The 19,688-nt window shown below is 42.3% G+C and overlaps 1 protein-coding gene across 1 annotated transcript; it reads right to left on the bottom strand.

The window, feature by feature from the left end:
• Positions 1–1,704: 1,704 nt before the first annotated feature.
• On the bottom strand, positions 1,705–19,348 carry LOC115416222 (craniofacial development protein 1-like). Its single transcript, XM_030129967.1, has 6 exons — positions 19,188–19,348; positions 19,035–19,156; positions 17,896–18,022; positions 15,752–15,947; positions 10,945–11,060; positions 1,705–1,831 (listed from the first exon to the last, which is right to left on the bottom strand). The coding sequence occupies exons 2-6, from the start codon at positions 19,099–19,101 to the stop codon at positions 1,705–1,707; spliced, it is 633 nt and encodes a 210-aa protein (XP_029985827.1). The 5' UTR covers positions 19,102–19,156; positions 19,188–19,348.
• Positions 19,349–19,688: the final 340 nt, after the last annotated feature.

Here is a 19,688-nt window from a genome sequence, read left to right as displayed (position 1 = left end):
TGTGTGTTCACCTAGGTCCAGGTAGGGGACGTGGGCTGTGTGTGTGTGTGTGTGTTCACCTAGGTCCAGGAAGGGGACGTGGGCTGTGTGTGTGTGTGTGCACCTAGGTCCAGGAAGGGGACGTGGGCTGTGTGTGTGTGTGTTCACCTAGGTCCAGGAAGGGGACGTGGGCTGTGTGTGTGTGTGTGTTCACCTAGGTCCAGGTAGGGACGTGGGCTGTGTGTGTGTGTGTGTTCACCTAGGTCCAGGAAGGGGACGTGGGCTGTGTGTGTGTGTGTGTTCACCTAGGTCCAGGTAGGGGACGTGGGCTGTGTGTGTGTGTGTGTTCACCTAGGTCCAGGTAGGGGACGTGGGCTGTGTGTGTGTGTGTGTGCACCTAGGTCCAGGTAGGGGACGTGGGCTGTGTGTGTGTGTGTTCACCTAGGTCCAGGTAGGGGACGTGGGCTGTGTGTGTGTGTGTGTTCACCTAGGTCCAGGTAGGGGACGTGGGCTGTGTGTGTGTGTGTTCACCTAGGTCCAGGTAGGGGACGTGGGCTGTGTGTGTGTGTGTGCACCTAGGTCCAGGTAGGGGACGTGGGCTGTGTGTGTGTGTGTGTTCACCTAGGTCCAGGTAGGGGACGTGGGCTGTGTGTGTGTGTGTGCACCTAGGTCCAGGTAGGGGACGTGGGCTGTGTGTGTGTGTGTGTGCACCTAGGTCCAGGTAGGGGACGTGGGCTGTGTGTGTGTGTGTGAGCACCTAGGTCCAGGAAGGGGACGTGGGCTGTGTGTGTGTGTGTGTGCACCTAGGTCCAGGAAGGGGACGTGGGCTGTGTGTGTGTGTGTGTTCACCTAGGTCCAGGTAGGGGACGTGGGCTGTGTGTGTGTGTGTGTTCACCTAGGTCCAGGTAGGGGACGTGGGCTGTGTGTGTGTGTGTGCACCTAGGTCCAGGTAGGGGACGTGGGCTGTGTGTGTGTGTGTGTTCACCTAGGTCCAGGTAGGGGACGTGGGCTGTGTGTGTGTGTGTGTGCACCTAGGTCCAGGTAGGGGACGTGGGCTGTGTGTGTGTGTGTGTGCACCTAGGTCCAGGTAGGGGACGTGGGCTGTGTGTGTGTGTGTGAGCACCTAGGTCCAGGAAGGGGACGTGGGCTGTGTGTGTGTGTGTGAGCACCTAGGTCCAGGAAGGGGACGTGGGCTGTGTGTGTGTGTGTGAGCACCTAGGTCCAGGAAGGGGATGTGGGCTGTGTGTGTGTGTGTGAGCACCTAGGTCCAGGAAGGGGATGTGGGCTGTGTGTGTGTGTGTGTGTGTGTTCACCTAGGTCCAGGTAGGGGATGTGGGCTGTGTGTGTGTGTGTGTTCACCTAGGTCCGGGTAGGGGACATGGGCTGTGTGTGTGTGTGTTCACCTAGGTCCAGGTAGGGGATGTGGGCTGTGTGTGTGTGTGTTCACCTAGGTCTGGGTAGGGGACGTGGGCTGTGTGTGTGTGTGTGTGTTCACCTAGGTCCAGGTAGGGGATGTGGGCTGTGTGTGTGTGTTCACCTAGGTCCAGGTAGGGGACGTGGGCTGTGTGTGTGTGTGTGTGTGTGTGTGTGTGTGCACCTAGGTCCAGGTAGGGGATGTGGGCTGTGTGTGTGTGTGTTCACCTAGGTCCAGGTAGGGGACGTGGGCTGTGTGTGTGTGTGTGTTCACCTAGGGCCAGGTAGGGGATGTGGGCTGTGTGTGTGTGTTCACCTAGGTCCAGGTAGGGGACGTGGGCTGTGTGCTGAATGCTCTTCGTCCTCCTTCTGTTGATGAATCTGACTCTTCAGGAAACTTTTGGCTTCCCTGGAGTCTGATGACACTTCTTTGTTCACTCTGACACAAAGACACAAACACACACTAACTGTAAAAGACAGATGGACGTAGTTCAGTGAAGTTAGTGAACATTCAAACTGAGCTGTGTAGCTCATCTGACCACATGGTCCACCTCCACCCCTGGACCCAGGCCTGTCCAGCTGATCAGACCAACGGCACACTTCCATCACTACCTGCATTTTGTGCTGAACATTTACAGTCAAAGTCTGTTCAACAAAAACTATTAAATACACAACATTTAAAATCAGCAAGAGAATGAACTTTTTTCCTTAAACAAAAGTGCACGACATCCCTAACGACGACTAAATGTAGTCATCGACTGTTACTTGCCCGGTGGTTTCAGCTCTACTTTGTATATTTCACTCTTTGTAAAATCAGATTGTTGTTCTTAGATCTGTCATGTGCAGTTGGTGTTGGCCAAGCCTCATCAGTTTTTATTCAGGAATCCCAGTGTTTACTGAAAAAAAACAGCACATTTCAGCTTTCACTCAGGACCAAAAATCTGACTTTAAACATTTACATTTTTCATTTATTTTACTGCTCTCCCTTATTTTCTAATACTTCATCTGTGTCACTAATACTTGAGTACCGGTCTGTCTGTGTCACTAATACTTGAGTACCGGTCTGTCTGTGTCACTAATACTTGAATACCGGTCTGTCTGTGTCACTAATACTTGAATATCGGTCGGTCTGTGTCACTAATAGTTGAATACCGGTCCGTCTGTGTCACTAATACTTGAATACCGGTCTGTCTGTGTCACTAATACTTGAATATCGGTCGGTCTGTGTCACTAATAGTTGAATACCGGTCTGTCTGTGTCACTAATACTTGAATATCGGTCGGTCTGTGTCACTAATACTTGAACACCGGTCGGTCTGTGTCACTAATACTTGAGTACCGGTCCGTCTGTGTCACTAATACTTGAGTACCGGTCTGTCTGTGTCACTAATACTTGAACACCGGTCGGTCTGTGTCACTAATACTTGAACACCGGTCGGTCTGTGTCACTAATAGTTGAATACCTGTCCGTCTGTGTCACTAATACTTGAGTACCGGTCTGTCTGTGTCACTAATACTTGAGTACTGGTCCGTCTGTGTCACTAATACTTGAATACCCGTCCGTCTGTGTCACTAATACTCGAATACCGGTCCATCTGTGTCACTAATACTTGAGTACCGGTCCGTCTGTGTCACTAATACTTGAATACCGGTCTGTCTGTGTCACTAATACTTGAATACCGGTCCGTCTGTGTCACTAATACTTGAATATCGGTCGGTCTGTGTCACTAATAGTTGAATACCGGTCTGTCTGTGTCACTAATACTTGAATATCGGTCGGTCTGTGTCACTAATACTTGAACACCGGTCGGTCTGTGTCACTAATACTTGAGTACCGGTCCGTCTGTGTCACTAATACTTGAGTACCGGTCTGTCTGTGTCACTAATACTTGAATATCGGTCGGTCTGTGTCACTAATACTTGAACACCGGTCGGTCTGTGTCACTAATAGTTGAATACCTGTCCGTCTGTGTCACTAATACTTGAGTACCGGTCTGTCTGTGTCACTAATACTTGAGTACTGGTCCGTCTGTGTCACTAATACTTGAATACCGGTCCGTCTGTGTCACTAATACTCGAATACCGGTCCGTCTGTGTCACTAATACTCGAGTACCGGTCCGTCTGTGTCACTAATACTCGAATACCGGTCCGTCTGTGTCACTAATACTCGAATACCGGTCCGTCTGTGTCACTAATACTCGAATACCGGTCCGTCTGTGTCACTAATACTCGAATACCGGTCGGTCTGTGTCACTAATACTCGAATACCGGTCGGTCTGTGTCACTAATACTTGAATACCGGTCGGTCTGTGTCACTAATACTTGAGTACCGGTCCGTCTGTGTCACTAATACTTGAGTACCGGTCTGTCTGTGTCACTAATACTTGAATATCGGTCGGTCTGTGTCACTAATACTTGAACACCGGTCGGTCTGTGTCACTAATAGTTGAATACCTGTCCGTCTGTGTCACTAATACTTGAGTACCGGTCTGTCTGTGTCACTAATACTTGAGTACTGGTCCGTCTGTGTCACTAATACTTGAATACCCGTCCGTCTGTGTCACTAATACTCGAATACCGGTCCATCTGTGTCACTAATACTTGAGTACCGGTCCGTCTGTGTCACTAATACTTGAATACCGGTCCGTCTGTGTCACTAATACATGAGTACCGGTCCGTCTGTGTCACTAATACTCGAATACCGGTCCGTCTGTGTCACTAATACTCGAATACCGGTCCGTCTGTGTCACTAATACTCGAATACCGGTCTGTCTGTGTCACTAATACTCGAATACCGGTCGGTCTGTGTCACTAATACTTGAATACCGGTCGGTCTGTGTCACTAATACTCGAATACCGGTCCGTCTGTGTCACTAATACTTGAATACCGGTCCGTCTGTGTCACTAATACTTGAGTACCGGTCGGTCTGTGTCACTAATACTTGAGTACCGGTCGGTCTGTGTCACTAATACTTGAATACCGGTCCGTCTGTGTCACTAATAGTTGAGTACCGGTCGGTCTGTGTCACTAATACTTGAGTACCGGTCGGTCTGTGTCACTAATACTTGAATACCGGTCCGTCTGTGTCACTAATACTTGAGTACCGGTCCGTCTGTGTCACTAATACTTGAATACCGGTCTGTCTGTGTCACTAATACTTGAGTACCCATCCGTCTGTGTCACTAATACTTGAATACCGGTCCGTCTGTGTCACTAATACTTGAGTACCGGTCCGTCTGTGTCACTAATACTTGAATACCGGTCTGTCTGTGTCACTAATACTTGAATACCGGTCCGTCTGTGTCACTAATACTTGAATACCGGTCCGTCTGTGTCACTAATACTTGAGTACCGGTCCGTCTGTGTCACTAATACTTGAATACCGGTCGGTCTGTGTCACTAATACTTGAATACCGGTCCGTCTGTGTCACTAATACTTGAATACCGGTCCGTCTGTGTCACTAATACTCGAATACCGGTCCGTCTGTGTCACTAATACTTGAATACCGGTCTGTCTGTGTTGGTGTTTGTGTTCAGTCTCCGTCGGCCCCTGGGCTCAGACTATTATGGGATGCACAGCTCCCTCCTCTGGGAACACCAGCTCTGTCCCTGTTATGGATACTAATTATATGCAGCCATAATTACAGTGTGGATGATGACAGACAGTGTTTGGAGAAGGCGTTTGTTTGGTGTCACACAGATCAGTCTGAGCTCCAGAAGGTCCCACCCCGTCCTCTGACCCCTGTAGAGTCCACACTTCTACATTCAGACCAACAGCAGCTTTTCCTGGGGTTCTGGGGACACTGTACATTTGTGTCATTATGGCCTCATGGAAGACCAAGGACATGACTTGGACCACAGGTGTCAAACATGTGTCCCGGGGGCCAAATCCGGCCCGCCAAAGGGTCCAGTCTGGCCCCTGGGATGAATTTGTGAAATACAAAAATTACACTGAAGAAATGAACTATCAAGGACGTTCCAATCATTTTAGGTCATCTCAGTCTAAAGTGGATCAGAACCAGTCAAATACTATCATAATAAACTATAAATAATGGAAACTGTAAATTTGTCTCTTTGTTTCAGTGTAAAAAAAGTCAAATTACACAAAAATGTTTACATTTACAGACTAGCCTTTTACAAAAAATGTGAATATCAGAAATGTCTTTACAGAGGTATGTGGAATTTTAATAATATTCTGCTTGTTATTAAATGTTTAGTGTATGTGTAGATCCACTGTGATCTGTAAGTTGTGCTTTACATGAATAAACAATAAACTAAGGCCTAATATTGTGAATGTTGCACTTATTTTACTAAAGAATTTTCAGGTTGTTCATATTTTGTTTCATGTTGTGTTCAAGTACAATTCGTAGATGTAAACATTTTCATTACAGAATTTACTTTTTTTATTTTTTTAAGTTTTTTATTTTTTTTCAAGTTCTTATCCTATTATTTATATTATTTTACTGGTCCAGCCCACTTTAGATCATATTAGGCTTAATGTGGAACTGAACTAACATGAGTTTGACGTCCCTGACTTGGACCAGGACCAGGACATGTACCAGTCCAACCACTAACATGGAAGACCAAGGACAGGACTGAGACCAGGGCTGTCAAACTCATTTTAGTTCAGTTCCAAATTCAGCTAAATTTGATCTGCAGTGGGCCGGACCAGTGAAATAATAGCATAATAATATATAAATAATGCCAACATCAAACTTTTCTCTCTGTTTAAGAGTGAAAAAAGTAAATTTACATTATGAAAAGGTTCACATCTACAAACTATCCGTTCAAACAATGTGAATAACATGAACAAACTGAAAAAAAAATTAGTGTAATTTTAACAATATTCTGCATCAGTTTATCATTTACACATGTTCATTACAACTTCCAGATCCCAGTGGATCTACAAATACACAAAACATTTAATAACAGACAGAATATTATTAAAATTGTACTTATTTCTCTGAAGAAGTTCATATTTGTTCAGGTTATTCACATTTTATGCAAAATTATACTTAGCTTTAGTGTAAATACATGAAAATATTTACATTTACAAAGAAAAATATTTGGAGTTGTCATTATTTACATGTTATTATGATAGTATTTTACTGATTTGACCCACTTGAGATTGAATTGGTCTGAATGTGGAACCTGAACTAAAAGGATTGTTCATATTTTAGTGTAATTTTTGTATTTCACAAATTCATCCCAGGGCCTGACTGGACCCTTTGGTGGGCCAGATTTGGCCCCCGGGCCGCATGTTTGACACCTGTGCCTTAGACCAGTACCAGGACATGTACCAGTCCAACCACTAACATGTAAACATCTGGGTGTGGCCTTCCTGACACCACACAAGTATCAAGGTTTATGTTGGTTTGTGTGTGTCTGTGAACATTTGTGTGTGTTTGTGTGCGCTTGTATGTGTGTTTGTTTGTCCCTCTGTCCCAGTTCCCACCTGTCCCAGTCCCCACCTGTCCCTCTGTCCCATCAGATTTGTGTACATCCAAACTGACCATTTCCTCATTTTGATCTAACATTAATCCCAGTTGTAGTTTTCCATCAGATCTACAGTCCTGTGTTTTTTATTTCAGATCCATTTCTGATGAGAACAGCATGTTTTAGACATCTGAATAAGGTCAATAAAATCAGGTTCAGTTTCAGTCTCTGTGTCTCGCAGCAGGAGTTTCAGTATTTTGACCTTAAATGTTCTTTGTGTCAGTTTGTCCATGTGTTCATGTGACAGTACTGACTCAGACCTGTTCAGACGTGCATTAAACAGATCAGTTCTTGAGTTTAAACACAGACACTATTGGACTGAACATGGGTCCATGTGGTACTGCTGGATCTGGACCTACAGTTTAATTATCCAGGTTTTTTGTTTTTTTTTAGTCCAGGTCTGTTTTTATGCTTCTAATCTATTCTGCCTGGTGTGTTTGTTCTATGGTTCTTTTTTTCATGCAGCTGGAATCCATCTGTCAGATGGATGGACAGACAGGCGGACACTCCTGGTCTGACTACATGATACTTGTTTGATTAGGTTATATATTTATTCTATAATAATATCTATATTTAATAAGTATCTGACCTGTTCTGAATCCCATAAAAGAGGTTGATCCCTCACTTATTCCACAGTCTGATTAATATGAGTCTGTGACTAATATCTGTGTTCCTTATTTATTTATTTATTATTATTTTCATCATTATTATTGTCAATTATCTTTTCTTTTTTTATGGTGCAACAGGGTGGGAATGTTCATGGGTTTGGGTGTAAAAAACAAAAAACAATGACTGTATTATGCCTTTCTGTGACTCAATATGTAATAAAAACCCATTGAACAAAAACCTAAGTCTTATTATTATTAGTTGATGGGCTGACTGGGATGGCGTGGCGCTGTGGGCAGTTGAACTTTACTGTCTGAGCTCCGGTTAGATCTGAGAGGGAACAGAAACCCTGGGCCAAGGAAAAGTAGTCATTTATATGAAGGGGAACTGGACCCACATGATTTCATTAGTGAACCAAAATCGAACCACTTCCTGATTCAGCCTTAGACTGACAGGGTTTTTACTTTCATTCTTAGACCGCCTTCCAGGCCTCACCTGCACCGTGTGGTGAGAACAGTCCAACAGCCTCCAAAGACGATTCAACAGAAACAAACGGGCACTGACTGGGCACACATGCACCTTTACCTGACCCACTGATGATGCTTACCTCTGCTAGGGCTGGGTATCACAGCCAGTTTCCTTAATCAATTCAATTTTGATTCATAAGGTTCTGAATCGATTAATTGTGATTCGATTCAGTATTAATGGACTGATTCAGATTAATGTTAGATTCAGATTAATTAGTGACACCAAAGTACAATTTTGAGTTGTAAATTGATTGAGTACTGCAGCCACGCAACACAGAATCAATATTAATATTAGAAAGAAAATAAATCTGACATTTCATCAGTAAACAGATGAATCTGCTCTGAAATAATGAACAGACACAAACATGTCCATGTTTAATGAACAGACACAAACATGTCCATGTTTAATGAACAGACACAAACATGTCCATGTTTAATGAACAGACACAAACATGTCCATGTTTCTACAGTGGATCTGAACAGACGACTTCTTCATCTTTATTGGGTCATTCCATGGCAATTTAACCAATGGTCCCCACATGACCCCCTCAGAAAATTCTGAAAAAAATCACACTTGTTCATCTACCAGATAAACGAACACATCCAAATTTGAATGTCATATCTGTAATAATTTAGCAGATACAGCCCTTTGAAAATTAATGTTTTTTTTAATTTTGCAGATTTGCTTTTGGTCCAACTCTGAGCAGCTGTCTGTCCTCAGGTATTCCGTCCACACTGAAACTGAACCTGACTATCTGGGCTGAAACCCCTTGAACAGAGCAGACTGTGCATCAGAATAACTGTGTGCTCCTTCATGTTTGGTCCATGAGGCCTTGAAATCAGGCCCAAAGGCTCATTCTTCAAATGTCCTCTGTCTTCAGACTGTCACTGGGACAGAATGGATGAATGGACACACCTCATGTTTTTACATGGATTCTTCTGGTCCAGATGCAACAATCTACTGAAAAAGACCACATTTAATAAAAAGTGTTGATGTGAGGACATGAAGAAAATGGGTTGATTTCAATTTTTCACAAAAATACTCCTTATTTGAGCACCCAAATGACCATGAGGACAGTTTAGGAACATTTTGAAATTTTTACCATGTCTTCACATATGTTTACAGATGTTGTGCACAAAAATTTAGCTTTGGGTTTCTGATTCTACTGTATTTCTCATTTTTTTTACTGCAAGACTATATTTTCTTCCAATTGTACCAAATGTAGGTGTAAATGGCATTTTTAACAGTAGAATGGCATTGATTATTGCACAAGTTCTGATAATACTGCAGATATTTGAACTAGGCTGTGGAACTGCATGATGGTTCAGATAGAAGAATTCTAGATTTCCCAGAACTGGCTCAGGTTGATGCCTGGAGGAGAGACTTCTGGGAAATTGGATGGAGCTGGTCAGCTGACCCAGTTTCACCAGGGTCAATGACAGAAATGGAGCTAAGATTGGCCCCCCTGAAACAGACTCATGTTGGGCCCTTGGTACAATAAACTCACTGGAGGGGGAGGGTGGGCGGAGCTTCGTGATTTGCACTTTACTATTCCTCTAACTCCGCCCTCAGCCACAGGTGATCCAAGTTAATATTTCTAGAACGACTGGCTTCTGCGACCCACCTCCACCGGCCAGTTCCTCTGCACTGTGGGTTCCAGTTTGAGGCTGGAGGACCTCCCAGACTCTGTGAGGGGCTCGTGAGACGGAGCCGGCCGCGCTTCAGCGTCGGCGGTTTCCAGGTCATTTACTCATGGTCTGGCTCTGAAAAATCGATCTCATCCACCATTAATCGATGGTGCAAAATTAAAAAGAAATCAATCCAAACGATTTTTGTACCCAGCCCTAACCTCTTCGTTACCAGATAGTCTTGATGTGCCGATAGAGAACCCTGTGGTTAAAGTGTCTTTAAAGGTTATGGTTACAGTTTAGGAACACGCTGGTCTGGAACAGGCCAGCTGCTCTTTTCCCATCACTAACAACCCTTTTTTCCCAGTGTCTCTTTTAGATAATAGATTTCAATGTTGGCATAGAAATGGTCTGTGTTTTTCTGCAATATACTGTACTTTTCGGGCTACAAGCTGCACCTGACTATAAGCTGCAGGTGTCCACGATGTAACACTTTCTATTTCCACAGACAGATGATTTAAATATTTATTTCCATCCCTTCACTGCTTTTTTCCAAACAGTGGCTGTAACACAGCAGTAAAATGGCAGGAACACGGCTGGTTCAAAAACCCAGAAAAGTCTTAGCCTGTTTCGTTGGATAAGACTGGAAGGACTTGGGAGGCAGACCTGGAGGTAGACCTGGGAGGAAGACCTGGGAGGAAACCCTGGGAGAAGACCTGGGTCTGGGTATTCCCATGGGGACAGGGCCTGGTGCACATCCACACCTCTGCACTGTGTTCACATCACAGTTTGAGTCCACTGGCCCTTTGCCACCGCAGGAATGTTTGCAGGAACTTAGAGTGTTACCCTGAACGTTGTCAAACCCTGGGGGCGGGGCTGTGTGCTGGACAGAGCTGACTGGTGGACTACACTCACAGTGTTCTGCATTCCGTTCACCCGCCACTGGTTTCATTCATTCTTTTTCTCATTTCCACAAGCTTTGCATTTTGATCATTTGGAAAATGGACCAAAAGAGAAGCTACGACAAGTAGACGAACGACGAGGTCCGGGCTCTTTTGAGCGTTTTTGAAGAGGAGGAAATTAAATTCACAGTTTTTGTGTGAAAGGATAGTTTGTTAATGTAAACCGTTTCATGTAATTTTACTTTTTTAACGCTAAAACAAAGAAAAATATTTGTACTTGTCCTTATCGACGGTATTCTGTTCTTATTTTCCTGGCTCTGATCCGCTTTAGATCATACTGGTCTGAATGTGGAACCTGGACTATAATGACTTGAGGAGGATGGAGCCTTACCTGACTTCTTCTCCGGCAAAGTCAAACACTTTAGTGATGGTGACTTTGGCAGGTTCTGCTGGTTTTCTTTGTATTTGTGTCGTCAAAGGGCTGGCCTTCGATACTGATGAGTCCGTCTGTGACAGAAACAGACAAAGAGTTGAGACAAAAGCAGGTCGGGGGGTTAGCGGTGTCAGGAGTCAGACCTGAAGGCTCATACAGTCAGACCAAGCTTCAGTCTGTGCATGAATGGGACCCACATCCAAGGACTGAAGAGGCTTAGCTTTGGTTCAACCACACAGTCACAAATACACACAGCTACAGTTTACACACTTATGTATATTTACCTAATTAACATATTGATAATATATTGTGTACTACATATGGTACAAATTGCTGTTCTACTTTTGTGTCTTAGTAGAACATTTTAATTACATTTATATATTTATTTATGTTTGTATATTTACAGCTTCATAGATATATACACTGAACAAAAATATAAATGCAACACTTTTGTTGTTGCTCCCATTTTTCATGAGCTGAACTCAAAGATCCAAAACTTTTCTGTGTTCACACAAGGTTTATTTCTCTCAAATATTGTTCATAAATCTGTATAAATCTGTGTTAGTGAGCACTTGTCCTTTGCTGAGATAATCCCTCCTCCTCACAGCTGTGGCAGATCCAGATGCTGATTCAACAGCAGGATTATTGCACAGGTGGGCCTTAGGCTGGACACAATAAAAGGAAGGCCACTCTAAAATGTGCATTTTTCTCACACAGCACAATGCCACAGACGTCACAAGTTTGGAGGGAATATGTACTGATCATGTGACTTCAAGAATGTCCAGCAGAGCTTCTGCCTGTGAACTGAATGTTCATTTCTGTACCATCAGCCATCTGCAAAAGAGTTTCAGAGAATTCATGAAGCAGACTGTGTGAGGAAAATGGTGCTCACACCAAATACTGACTGGCTTTATCTGACCCCCCTGGACCAGCCAGTACAGTCAAAGTGCCCATTTTAGAGTGGCCTTCCTTTTATTGTGTCCAGCCTAAGGCCCACCTGTGCAATAATCCTGCTGTCTAATCAGCATCTGGATCTGCCACAGCTGTGAGGAGGAGGGATTATCTCAGCAAAGAACAAGTGCTCACTAACACAGATTTAGACACATTTATGAACAATATTGGAGAGAAATGGGCCTTTTGTGTACTTAGAAAAAGTTTTAGATCTTTGAGTTCAGCTCATGAAAAATGGGAGCAAAAATTTAAGTGTTGCATTTATATTTTTTTTCGGTGTATATATTTATCTATATTTCTTTTTCTGTAGTATTGATCATTTCTTTCCTGCTACTTTTTATTCTACTTGAATGGAGTGACTGGAACAGCCAATAATATGCTCCTGGTAGGGCTGCACGATTCATCCATTTTAAATTGAAATCAGAATATTTTATTAGGACGACATTTAAAAAAGGGTAATCAATAAATCGAATTTCATCTCTCTTGTGTCTCCTGGCTGCCATAGGCTCCTCCTCCGTTTCTGGAAGTTTCCACTGCAGACCAAGCCGTTTGTGTCTGTAAACTCAGTCAAAGACAGCAGCACTTACTTCAGCTCCAAAAACAGCAGCAGATGCCAGAGTGGGAGCAGTGCGGTGCATTGTGGGTAGCACATGAAAACAGCATGACAACTAAACCACCACCACCAGCCCGAGGAATAAAGGAAGGAAAAGAAGGGGGGAGAAAAAAAAAAAATCAGGATTTTGTTTTTGGCCAAAATCGTGCAGCCCCACCCCCTGGGATTAATAACATATTCTGATTCTGAGGTCACTGGTCTATCAGTCAAACACTTCCAGAATAAAACGCCCCATTTCCACTGCGTGGTACCGGCTCGACTCGACTCGGCCTTTTTGCGTTTCCATTACGCAAAAGGACCTGGAATCTGGACAGTAAATCTGTGGGTCCATTAATCCACATGATAACAGCCCAAAACTACACCATGGTCAGTCCAGGAGATTCAGTCTTTGGTGGACGACGTAAAAATTCAGACGAGAAAACACGCAATGAGCGAGTTTATCAGCAACTCTGAGCAGACGACACGGAAATAACGCGCCGCATCGCAATGACGACCAGGTACTGTAAAGTCAGTAGTATCCTGTAATGGAAACGGTCTGCAGGAACATCGAGTCCAGTCGAGTTGAGCTGGTTCCACGTAGTGGAAACGCGGCAAAAGTAGTGAAAGTGGACCAGGTGTGGGCCTGTGGTCCAGACTAATCCAGTCCTAAATGCTGCTGGTTGTAGTTTCACAGATACAGTCTGGACTCCAAATGGGAAACTGTAGAATTAACGATAGAATGGGTTTAAGTCCAGATGAATATTAGTGTCAGATGGACCAGATCGACTGCAAACACTGTCTGCACATGACAATACATGGACTGGACAGGTTCTACCAGTGGAACATCTACACTTCTGTTTATAAATGGACACAAACCATTTGGGGGAAGTGGAAAATGAATCCCATTTTCTTTTGTATTGTCGTTTATATGATGACCTGAGAGCCTCTGTGTTTGATGACATGTTTATCTGAAATTCTGACCTGTTCTGGAGCAAATGATGATGACCAGATGAAATGGTTGTTTAGTTTAAATTAGGGATGCTCCGATACCGATACCAGTATCAGGCATCGGCTCCGATACTCAGTGTGTGTACTCGTACTCGTAAAGGACATCCGATACAAATGCACCGATACCACTTACGGCTGTGTGCCATTCCCAGTTCAGTGCAGCAGGTGCGAGGAGGAGGAAGAATGTGTGTGAGTGTGAAGAGTGTGGAGATGGAACCAAAGAAATGATCAGAGTAAGGCTGACTGACAGTACCGTTCAGACACAGATACAGACGCAGCGTTCTGTCCGTCCTCTGAGTACATTCATCTGTTTTCCAGCTGATGGAGGATGAGTACCCAGACAGAGAATACCAGCGGGAGTACGGAGCGGTGCGGACCGCCGCCAGTGGAAGTGCAAACCAAACCTCTCACTTATTTGTCTTTTCTCTTCCTGCTGAAGCTAAACTTTTAAACCTTACCAGAGAAAACGCTGCAGCATTAGTATCACAGTAGTGTTCCCTCTGTCATCTACAGGTTTGGTATGACTGACTTTCTTCTTCTTCTTCATTAAACTTTCCTCTTTGTAAGTAAGTAAAGCTTTATTTATATAGCACTTTTTAAAACAACATGTTCCAAAGTGCTTCACACAAAGGAGAAATAGATCAAATCAAATCAAATTTCGTGGTATTTGTCCAGTATGGTTCATTCAGAGCGGCGCCCCCTGGTGGATTAATTGACAAACGCTCATTCCAACACATTAAGTGTCAGTAGCAGCACTTTGTTCCAGTCAGACTAATGACAACGACAATAAAGCACATTTACAAAAGGAACTAACAACTGGAATGGGATTATTAAGTACTAGTATCGGTACTCAGTATCGGCAAGTACTCAAATGGAAGTACTCGTACTCGGTCTGGAAAAAAGTGGTATTGGTGCATCCCTAGTTCAAATGTATATAAATTAGCATTATTTGCTCGTAAAGCCTGGAAAAGGTGGCAGATGTGTCTGTTTAAATAGGTCAGTACATTGTTTTGTTCATATCTGTTGTGTCTGGTATTTGATCTTTGGTTTGTATTTTTGGTGTCTTATAAGCCCATGGAAGGGCTGGGCAGGTTTATATGCAGGACACAGTAAAAAAAAACATTCATTCATTCAACAAACATATATGTGGAAGAACACACCATCCCTTTCATTAAAGGTCAGACTATAGAGCAAGTGCAAACATACAAGTACCCTGGGACTATAATCGATGAAAAACTGAGTTTTAATGAAAACTGCAGATGTGTGTGTAAACAGGGCCACCAGCGCCTCCACTGCCTTAGAACACTGGAACACTTCCACATGGACTGAACCATCTGGAACACTTCCACATGGACTGAACCATCTGGAACACTTCCACATGGACTGAACCATTTGAACTTCGTGGTTCGCTCAGACCTCAGCTGCAGAAAAACTCACTGAATCAAACAGTCAGATGGTCCGGTCGTCTGATTGGTCAGTCCCAGTCTGGTCCCGCCTCCCTGTCCACTAAACAGGTCCACAGGATGGTTCCATCAGTTCTGAATAATGACTCCCATCCTTTACCAGCTGAATTTCAGCTCCTTTCCTCTGGACTTTGGAGGTTTTTAGTCCGTAGGTTCAGGACACAGCGTCTATAAAAACAGTTTTGTTCCTGTCGCCTTCACTGAGCTCAAGAAGAAACAGTGACATTGCACTTATTACTTATTGTAGTTATTTATTCTATTTCTTTGCTCTATTTATTATTATTATTATGACATCTAATTTTTTAATGTTATGTTCTTATCCTGTTTTTTTTTTAATCCCAGACTGTTTTTATCTTCTCTGGGTTTTTATTGTGTTTTATTGCATCTTTTTTTTTTATTTACTTGATCTTCTTTATTTCTTTTATTCTTTTCCTTATCCATGCTGCTGTACTGATGAGTGGTGGAACACTGAACACTTTTCGTCCTGTCTGTAAACTCGATCCAGCACCTGTCTAACACGTTCAATGTATGTCTTGCTGTAATGCCAAAGCAATCACCTCGACTGCAAAACAAATCTACCCACAGGTAGAAATAAAGGAACCTCAAACCTTAACATATACCTGGAAAACAGCAGCGAACCAATACTGTGGTCATTAGTTTAACAATTAATCTGATTCAAATACGGAACATTCAGCAGATTTCATGTCTGAGGGGGATCATTTCTAATAAATTGTCCACCAGTGTTACCTACTTTTTGTGCGGTGTCTTTGGGTCTGGAGCCGACGTCCGACAGGAAACTGGCCCAAAGGTCATCGGCCTTTTTCTTCTGTCTTTCTTCATCATCTCGTTCACTGGGTTCTTCTTCCTCCTGTTGCTGTCGACTCTCTTCTTCGTCTTCAGCTTTGCCCTCCTCCTTCTCTACTTTCAGAACTCCTTTTTTCCTTTTTCTGTGGGTTTAAATAACTCCAGATAAATACCGTATGATTAAACGCCCACGCGCAAGGCAGACAAAAATGCGTTGGTAAATTAAGACAAGAAAGTACAAGTAATTAGTAGAACATTGGAGGTTTTTATGCTGCGCGTGAGAAGAACACTATCACATTCACTACAAGTCCATCCCAGTGTCTGTGGTCAAGTTCAGACCTGCATGAACAAGCATCCTGATTAAATCTAGGGATGTAATGATTATCGGTATAATGATAAACAGTGGTAAAAATTGCAGACGGTTAGTATTACCGTTTAAATTCTAATTCTCATGATAACCGTGCTTGATTAACGCACTTTTAGGGGAAAAAACCCTATGTAAAGATCTGCTTTTATGTCAAATATTTGAGTATAGTTTTAATTTATTACAATTTAAACTTTCTATACCTAATATTTGGAACCAATATTCACTTTTAAAGTCGTTGAAAAGGTTTGTTAAACATCTGTGTGTTATTTATGCAATAAATTATATACATTTTTCAAATTGGATTTTATATTTTTTTGTCTGTTTTCTGTCCTTTTGTGTTTTTATAGTAGGTTAAAGTGAAAAAAATAATAGACAGATGATATAGATGAAGTTGTGCTGAAAAAACAGATCCCAAACATGGGTATAGTAAACATTTGTTTCTATAGTATATAAAGGCCAAATCAAAAGGACTGAAAAACAGACAGAATAGACTCAGACCACTAAGGGTTAATATTTGAATGTTTCTGACACAGAAGGGACATTGTACCAATTATTTTATTTGTTTTGGTTTGTTTTTAATACAACTTGGTTAAATTATTTCAGTGTGTGTATTAGTACTTTTTAAACATTTTGAGCTCAATTTCAATAATACTGCAATAATAATAAGCGTGATAATTTTGGTCAAAAAAACCATGATATGAAATTTTCATATGGTTACATCCCTAATTAAATCCAATTACAAATGCTCAGTTTTAGTCAAAGATGTGAATGCACTCAAGAAGCAGTGAGCGTAGATGAGCCTGGATGTGACTGTGGGATGCATATGTCCACCAGGGGGCAGCATTCAGCAGAGCCATGGTCTGGTCTGAAAAAAAAAATATATATATATACAAACACACACATATACATACACACACACATATATATATATATATATATATATATATATATATATATATATATATATATATATATATATATATATATATATACACATACACATATATATACACATATACACACACATACATATATATATATATATATATATATATATATATATATATATATATATATATATATATATACACACACACACACACACATTTACATATTTTACAAAAGCCATTAGAATAATGTGATGCACACGAGATGTTTTCTGCTTGATGTTCTAAAGCAGGGTTCTCAAACTCATGTTCTTTCAGGTTCCACATTCAGTCTGATTTGATCTGCAGTGGACCGAACCAGTAAAATAAGAACAGAATAAACTAGAAGCACTCGGAGAGCACAGACCTCCACCAAGGCAGATCCGTGGGCCCCCATGGCCCCCCCACCCCTGATCACCACCAAAATGTAATCATTTGTTCCTTGAGCCAGTATCAACATCTCCTGAAATTTTCATCCAAATCCGTCTAACTTTTTGAGTTATCCCGCACACAAACAGACAGACAGACAAACCAACGCAGACAAAAACATAACCTCCTTGGCGGAGGTAACAAACCAGGTGTCATTATTTATAGGTTCTTCTGTTCTTATTTTACTGGTTCGGTCCACTGCAGATCAAATCAGGCTGAATGTGGAACCTGAAAGAACAGGAGTTTGAGAGCCCTGCTGTAATGTGTGTGTTCTGTGATAGTGCAGTAGGTCGATCCAAGTACTGCAGAAAATGAAGGAATTCCCTCATGTCAAATCAGAATGTCTCCTCTGTGGCGCAGCTTCCTCACCTCACACTGATATCTGTCTTCGTCTTCTTCTTCTTGGTGACGCCGTCAGGATGTGGCACGTCATCGTTTTCATGCAGGGGATCCTCCTTTTCACACTCATTAATGTCATCTTCACTCAGGTTATCATCTGAACACAAAAACACAGCGAGGGAATGTGACAGTGAGCGCAACTGAAAGGAACAGATACGGTCCAACACCAGCCACAAATACAATGATTTATCTGTGTTGAGCTCAATAATGATCACAATAAATGTTTGTTTAAAACAGGGGAGTCAAACATGCATCCCAGGGCCACATGCAGCCCACCAAAAGTTCTAACCCGGCCCCTGGGATGAATTTGCAAAGTGCAAAAATTCCACAGTCACGGCTGGGGAACTCATTTTAGTTCAGGTTCAAGTCAAATAATAACAGCATGATAGCCTACAAAAAAGAATGAGCCCATATTTTCTTCTTGATTTGATGTGAAAAACAAAAAAATATTACACTATGCCTATAAAATAATGACAACTACAAATGTTTGTCTTTGTTTTAGTGCAAAACATAACATTAAATTGTGAACATATTTCCATTTCCAAACTCTCCTGTACCAATAAAATGTGACTAACCTGAACAAATGTGTCCAACCTGAAATGTCTGTATTAAATTCAGTCCAGTTTGAACTCTTTTCTTCCTGTTCCTCAGTGTTTAGTGTCTTTGGAGATCTGATCCAGAATGCACATGGACTAATGAGAAGTGGAGGAAGAAGACTGAGAAAATTACACTGATTTTACTGAAGAAATGTCTGTTTTTTCAGGTTCTTCACATCTTTTTTGTTTGGACAGTTTATGAAAGAAAGTATTTTCGTCATTTAATGGGGTTTTTTGGCACTAAAACAGACAAAAATCTGCATTGTCATTATTTGTAAGCTCTTCTGTTCTTCTTTTACTGCAGATCAGATCAGTCTGAATGTGGAACCTAAAGAACAGGAGTTTGAGAACCCTGGTTTAGATGAGCAGATGTTAGAACTTTAAGGTGTGTTTACGTCCTTAGAAGTCTGTCATGTAGCATTTAGCTCCGGTGTGGTCCTCCGGCTGGATAATGTGTGTGTGTGTGTGTGTGTGTGTGTGTGTGTGTGTGTGTGTGTGTGTGTGTGTTCTCACCTGAGGGGACATAGTCTGCGTCTTCATTAGAGGAGTATCCGTCAGAGTCATAGTCGGAGTAGTTCATCTTTTAGAGGGAAAAGCTCCGTGGACGTTAGCTTCCTGTTAGCTTCTTTAGCTTTCTGTTAGCTTCCTGTTAGCTGCTTTAGCTTATACAAAGCTTCAGGGTGCTGCGAACCTTCCCGTCACTGAAGCCGGAAACCAGGGACTATCCCACAGTTTATCAGTGCAGTGTGGTAGACTTCTGTGGAGTCAAACGTGTGGGACACACTTCTATTGTTTGTAAAGGATCTGATGAGAATCAACCGGAAAAAGCGAAGAATTCACTTCCGGTATAAATACGGCAGCCGCAAAGGTTCAACACTCATCACAACATAACAAACGTTAATTTCTACGTGTCATCCTCGTGTTGTAATTCGTTTACATTCATGTCCCCGTCATTTGTGTCATATTTGTGTGACTCGGTTGTGGTTATTTTGGTGTGTAATCCAACCAAAGGGTCAAACTGAGCAGGTCTTCACTTCCAGGCGGCATCACTGCCCTCTACCGGTCTGGAGGGTTATGTACATGACTGCAATTCATTTAAATAACAAACAAACAAACAAAAACAGTTGTGACTCATTTCAGAAAGTGAATTTGACTGTTTGGTAGACA

Source organism: Sphaeramia orbicularis, unplaced genomic scaffold (assembly GCF_902148855.1).
Source record: "Sphaeramia orbicularis unplaced genomic scaffold, fSphaOr1.1, whole genome shotgun sequence".
Classification (NCBI taxonomy): Eukaryota; Metazoa; Chordata; class Actinopteri; order Kurtiformes; family Apogonidae; genus Sphaeramia; species Sphaeramia orbicularis.
The sequence above is the reverse complement of the archived record's forward strand: the minus strand, read 5'-3'. Positions and strand labels throughout refer to the sequence as shown.

Coding starts and splice junctions, on each gene's coding strand:
- LOC115416222 (XM_030129967.1), bottom strand. CDS start 19,101: ATGAACTACTCCGACTATGACTCTGACGGATACTCCTCTAATGAAGAC. Junction 11,061..15,751: donor CCAAAGACACCGCACAAAAA/GTAGGTAACACT, acceptor TTTCTGTCACAG/ACGGACTCATCAGTATCGAA. Junction 1,832..10,944: donor TTTGCCGGAGAAGAAGTCAG/GTAAGGCTCCAT, acceptor TCTTTGTGTCAG/AGTGAACAAAGAAGTGTCAT.